The sequence below is a fragment of the Pteropus alecto genome, unplaced genomic scaffold (assembly GCF_000325575.1).
Source record: "Pteropus alecto unplaced genomic scaffold, ASM32557v1 scaffold78, whole genome shotgun sequence".
NCBI lineage: Eukaryota > Metazoa > Chordata > Mammalia > Chiroptera > Pteropodidae > Pteropus > Pteropus alecto.
In genome coordinates, this window is record NW_006443124.1 from 15,253,886 (window position 1) to 15,260,666 (window position 6,781).

Consider the following 6,781-nt stretch of genomic DNA (forward strand, 5'->3'; position numbering starts at 1 on the left):
GAGGGAGCGGGGAGGTAGATGGGGTAAAGGGGGTCAAATATGTGGTGACAGAAAGAAATCTAACTATGAGAGGTGAACACACAGTGTGAATATATATATGCCTTATTGTTAAAGTGTCCAGCTGAAACTATTGGATTTCGTTAACCAATATCACCATAAAAAAAAATAAATTTTAAAAAATAAATAAAAAAAAAATCTGAAAGTGAAAAAATAAATAAATGGTTTCTTTATATTTTATCGTGTCTGTTTTTATAAGTAGTATTTTTTTGGAGGGGAGTAGAGAATTTGTCCATTTCACCTAAGCTGCCAAATTTATTAGCATTGAGATTTTAATAATATTTATATATTTTCCTTTGAAAATCTCTAGAATATATAGTTATATTACTTCTACCATTTGTAATATAATGTGTTCTCTTTCAATTTTTGGTAATTAATCTTGCTAGAGTTAACAAATTAATAATCTTGTAACAGATCCTACTTTTGACTTTTTTTTTCTTAGTGTATATTTCCTTGATTTCTGCTTTTAACTTTATTATCTTCTTTATCTTATTTACTTTGGATATATTTTTGCCGTCTTTTTTGCTTACTTTTTACAGTTGGAAACATAGATCATTGATTTCGAACCTTATTCTACTTTTTAAATGTAGATTCTAAAATTAGAAAATTTCCTCTAAACATCCCACATTTTATGATATAATTTACTTTTATTATCATTCAATTAAAAATATTGACTCATTTTCATTCCATTCTGTGAGACTTCTTCACCAATTGAGCTCTTTATAAATGTTCAAGTGGAAGACTTTATAAAGTCTAAGGTGGAAGTGAACTGGTACCACAGGAGAATTTGGAGCTTCTGCAATGAAAAATAAGAACAAAAATGGTAAATATCCGAGTAAATAGAATAGAGCATTTTTCTCCTTTTAAGGTCTTTAAAATATGTATATGGTTAAAAGCAAAAATTATAACAGTGACTGGTAATCATCAATATTAAAATGTTTGCTCTGCAAAAGATTGTTAAAAGAACTGAAAGAAAGCTACAGACTGGGAAAATCATATGCAAATCACATATCTCACAAAAGACTTCTCTCTAGAGTATACATAAAATATTAAAAAATCAAAGGTAAAAAAAATTTTAATCCAACAGTAAATGGGCAAAATATTTGAACAGACATCCCAACAATGAAGATATATAGACAGTAAATAAGAACATGAAAAGATACTCATTAGAAAACTGCAAACTTAGACCCCAGTGAAATACTTTTACGCGATGACAATATTAAATGCTGGTGAGGATGCAGAGCAACTAGACTTCTCACAGATTGTAGGTAGGAATCCAAAATTTTACATCCAATCTGGAAAACTTTTTGTTATTTTCTTATAAATTTCAATATAGAGTTATATATGAGCAAGGAATCTTCTGGGTATTTCCCTAGAGAAGTGGAAACACAATGCCTGTATGCTAATGTTTATAGTAGCTTTATCCATTCATTGGAATCCTACTCAGCAATAAAAAGAAACAAATTATTCATATGCACAAGGACATGCATTATGGTGAATGAGAAAAAGCCAGAGTGAAAAGGTTGTGTAAATTATAATCCCATTTATATGACATTTGGAAAAAGGGTGGAGCATATATCAATAGTTGCCAGGGCTTAGGAGTGGAGGGAGGATTTGACTACAAAGGGACAGCATGGGGGAACTTTTTGAGGTAATAGAACTGTTCTTTATCCTGATAGCTATGCTGGTTATACAAATCTATAGATGTTTTAAAACTCATAGAATTCTATATCTAAAAGATGGTCAATTTTACTGTATGCAAATTAAAAAATAATAAAAGTAACAACATAAAAGTGAAAAAGAAAATCACCAAGTACCTAAGAGGAAATGGTCAGGACCATTTGGGTTTCAATGGACTTGGACAAGATAACTTCTCTATGACTCAGTGTCCTCATCCTATAAAATACTAATGTTTCTGGTAACACCTTATGAGATTGTGTAAGAGTTAAGTAAAATAATACAAAGATAATCTTTAACATATTGAACTCACTCAATAATTGTCAGTTCTATTTTGATTTACTACTATGCACAATAAGATAATTGAGGAGAGATCAGTGAAACTTATTTGGCACATGTAGCTCTCAGTTGGCATATATAGCCTGCTTTCTGCTTTTCCTGATTTTGAAATCTCAAACTCAAACCACTCTAAATGTGTCTTCTTCACTTTTCACATGGGAAATCTAAAAAGTCTGTTTCTAAGTCATTTGCCGTTCTCAGACCATCATGGTGGCTGATATCTTGTAACATTGCTAAACTCATCCTTAAAAACTTTGGATCTAATTCACCTAGGCTTCAGTCTAGGTGAGGGGGTCATAGGATCAGCCCTTCCTGTAGGTACCAAATGAATGATTTTAGGACTTATGAGAACCTGCCAGCCTCATTTTAAAATATGATCATGATCCCTAATTAGAAAATAGTTGTGGGTAAGCACTTATCTGGACCTCAGTTTCTCTTTTGAAAAATGAAGAAATGTATGAGTTCCAATAGCCTTTTTAGCTCTAAAATTTTCTAATGCTAGGATCTTGTTAAAACTAGTCTTCTAATAATTAGTTTCCTTAAGGCTTCCTTCATGTCACGATTTCTCAAGCTGTAGATGAAGGGATTGGCCAGGGGAGTCACCACTGTGAAGATGATAGTGGCCACTGTGTCTTGGACTGAGTAGGAGGATGAAGGGCGCATGTAGACACCCAGGATTGCCCCATAGAAGAGGGAGACCACAGTGAGGTGGGATCCGCATGTGGACAGGGCTTTCCTTATTCCCTGAATAGATGGAAATTTTAACACATTAGAGAAAATAAAAGCATATGAAACAGTGATACATGTGAATGGTGTAATAGATGTAAGCCCACCCACAGTGAATACCATCAACTCATTGATAAAGGTGTCAGAACAAGACAGCTTCAGAATAGGGTAAGGGTCACAGAAGAAGTGATGCACAGCATTGGTGGAACAAAATGTAACTTGAACCATGAGAAGAGTATGAAGGAGAGCATGCAGGTTTGTAATGACCCAAGACACGACCACCAGAAGGACACAGAGTTTGGGCCTCATGATCACAGCGTAGTGTAGCGGGCAGCAGATGGCAGTGTAACGGTCATAGGCCATCACACTCAGGAGGAATCCATCCATGTTGATGAAAGTGATGAAGAAGTAGATCTGGGTCATACATTCCTCGTAAGAGATAGACTTGCTTCCCAATATGTGATTCACCAGCGTCTTGGGGATTGTGACTGATGAAAAACAGATGTCGACGCAGGAGAGATTGGCCAAGAAGAAGTACATGGGTGTATGGAGATTCCTGTCGCAGCTGATGGCCAAGATGATGAGAAAGTTCCCGATGATGGTGGCCAAGTATACCCATGAGAACAGCCCAAAAAGAGCCTCTTCCTGCTCTGACTCCCCAGAGAGTCCCAGAAGAAGGAATTCTGTGATTCTCGTCTGGTTGCCCCTGTCCATCTCTGTAGGGAAGAAAATATGGTGAAAAGTAAAAGGAAGAATTTAATTAACTGGACTTGCAATTTTTTTTAATGATAGCAGATCCAAAGTTTATTTCTTAATTAATATTACTTCGAATATAAAATTAGACAAGATTGGTAATAATATGTCATCATTTGAGTATATATTTTTTATGATACTGTTTCTATCATTGTTTGAGAATAAACTCATATTAGATAATTCCATGGAGTTAGTTTTACTGAAATAAATAGCTGATTAATTTCTATCATTTTAATTTGTGTTTCATTACCTTTGATTACATCCAGCTTAATTTATTAATTTATACTTTACTAATAGTGAATATCTGGTATGTACAAAGTATTTTCGCATACACTATTTCTTTTTATTCTATGAATGGTGAATTGTATCATTCATAGATGTGGACAGTGAGAAGAAGAATCAGAGATAAAGAAACCGAGACTCAGAGAGATTAAGTGATGACAAATTAGATCGACAAGGCCCATAACATTTACAGAAGTAAACAGCTAAAATGCTATTTTATTTGAATTCCTCCTTAGTGTTGCCTCCATATTTTGATTAGCTACCATTTATTGGAAATACAACAAAGTGTTAAGTGCTGTACTCCTGCTTTATATGCATTTTCTCATTTTATCCTTATTAAAATCTGCAAATTTTAGAAATAACAAGCTTCATTCAGCAGAAGGAAAAAAATGAAGCAAGGAGATTTAGCTGTTTGTTCACAACCATAAATTCTTTTACCTGAATAAATCCTACTTTATACAACTCCCTCAAATTCATTCGGGTGTCCCTTACATTTTCTCAGGATTATACAATTTTAGGCTTTGAAGATCTGCCTGCTGGTTTATCCTCAACCTTGTAATGGCACAGCATCAAAGGTCCTTGCAATAGTTCACACCTGCTGGCATGGGTGAGCTAAGTAAGCATGCTGCTGGGGTTGCTTTGCAGGATTCTGCAAAGAGGCTTCTTTTCTCCCTTGAGCTCGTCAAAATAAGATCAGTTAGATGTGGTACTTGGTATTATTTTTAAAGAGGAAGAAGAGGTTCACAAAGAAAATAAAATTATGGGATATATCTAAGTGATAATCCCAGCATTAATAAATCAATATAGGCAGAAAGAGTGAGATAAAACATTGTGAATTGATAGCCATGGAAGAATTCACAGTACTGGGATAGTAAAGAAGAGAGAAGATAACATTTCTGGTAAGAACTGAGGCCTGGGGTAAACAGAAGGAGGAAGAGGAAGAGACTGATGGGAAGCTCGACTGGCTGGGGCAGAGGATGTTACAGGCAATACTTTTAGAAGACTGGTTGTAGAATGTACATAATATGGCAGCAGTAAAGTGTCCTAGAATTTTGAGAGTTAAATTAGTAAGACTATTGTATAATTCTGAAATCTGAAATCATTTTTCCTAAGTTGTATCATGAAACTTAAGGGTGGAAAGGCAGTACTAGGATGTAGCTAGCGCTGTTGAAACAAGGTGCTAGAGAAAAGATGATTAATGTGAAGTGTTGAAGTTGGGGAGCAAGGGTTGCCTCAAGGAAAACCCCTGCAATATTTGTGCATCCGTTTTCATTGTGCCCCAAACAGCAGATGTATGTATTCTGGTCTTAGTGTCAGGCTGTTTCTTATAATCGAAATTATAATAAAAGGTGAAAGAGGTATAGCAGGATGGCAGTGGGTTTTTTCCTGTGAATAAAGCCAAAAACAGGTCAATAGTCTCTAAATAACTCATACTCTGTGTTGAGAGAGCTGCCAGCATTAAGGTTAGCCACTTCCTGTCAGTGTTGACTGGGATAGTCCTATCAGGAGCATACTCAACACTGCTCCCAATCCCCAAGGCACTATGGGAAAAGGGCTGATAGGTGAATGAGCAGTAATTCTGAAGAAAGTCTGTGCCCTTTCATCACACCCTTTCAGGAAAAGAGAAAGAGCTTCCTAGTCCCCAAATGCGAGGGAGAAGAGCACCAAGAACTCGCTCCAAAAAAAAATTGAGTTGCTTGCATGATGGGGAGACCATCATTTTCTGGTTTGGAAGAAGTCTACTTAGCTAACAGGCTTGTTAATCCGCCCCTGTTTTCTTCAAGCAGGGGAGATAAAACAGATAAAGATAGTAGAGCTGAGACTGGAATGGTAGAGAAGCTACTTGTGTGTTTGCTATTTGTCATCACGAAGGTATGGGAGTTTCCTGTGTGCTGGGTGGACCGCGTGGAAGGCACCCGACTTGAGACATCTGGGCAATAATCAAGGTGAAAGTGGTGCCCCCTAGGAAAGAGGATCCCATCAATAAGACACTGCAGTGTAAATCCCCTTTGGGTGAAGCTTTCAAGAGTTGGAGAGGTTGAGTGAGAACTGGCTCTCTCACCTCTGAGACCATCTGGAAGTCCCTGGAACATCCTCTGTGAGAAATCCATGGACACGAGCCATAAGAGAGCCAGCTTTTGTATTCCTGCCATGATCAGTGACAGTCACGAAAGCAGCAAACACCAACAGAGGAAGGGCAGCTTCCTTAAGCGGTAGAGAGTGACACATTCTGAATTTCCCTTCTCTCTTTCTTGCTCCAACTCAGAAAAAGCTAAGTCTAAAAGAGGTGCCGGAGCTTTACACCACACCTGCTGCCACTTGCCCTCCCCCCACCATACTCCAAGTCAAGAAACATTGTGGGAGAGTAGAACACAAGAGATTGGAGTTTTATAATGTTTTTGACTACTGAATCACTAAGAGTGATTTTTATAATATACAATGGTGTAAAATGATGGAATCTGGCCAGGATGTTTTATGAAAGCTAACAATAGATCAGTCACTAGAAAAAATGTACTATCATGTCATTGTTTAAACCCCAACATGTTGAAATTTCACAGTGAATAGGTGACATACTAAATTCCTCCTATTCTGATTAGGTATTCACCACCCACCTATGAATTTTAATTCAATTTCCCTGGTGACTTCCTTATATAGAGAGAACGCTTTTATCAGTTCCTTTGGCAATGATGTTATTTTTATAACTTAAATATGTTGATGTCTGACTACATGCAATAATGTCTGTGGTCTCATTAGTATGTGACGGTCTCTGAGACGTCTGACATACCTGTGTAATTGGGCATTGGTGTTCCTGGACATTAAAACTGAGGCTGCTTAGTGCCGGGACACCAGCCTAAGCCGACTCCTTCGGTGGGGCTCCCTGCGGCACGCATGTAGCCTCCTCTGAAACACAGAGGGGGTTTATTGGGTGTCCCACGACCACAGCGCG

The 6,781-nt window shown here is 37.1% G+C and overlaps 1 protein-coding gene across 1 annotated transcript; it reads right to left on the reverse strand.

The window, feature by feature from the left end:
• Window positions 1-2,571: 2,571 nt before the first annotated feature.
• Window positions 2,572-3,513, reverse strand: LOC102879452 (olfactory receptor 1361-like). The gene has a single exon (XM_006923352.1). The coding sequence runs from the start codon at window positions 3,511-3,513 to the stop codon at window positions 2,572-2,574; it is 942 nt and encodes a 313-aa protein (XP_006923414.1).
• Window positions 3,514-6,781: the final 3,268 nt, after the last annotated feature.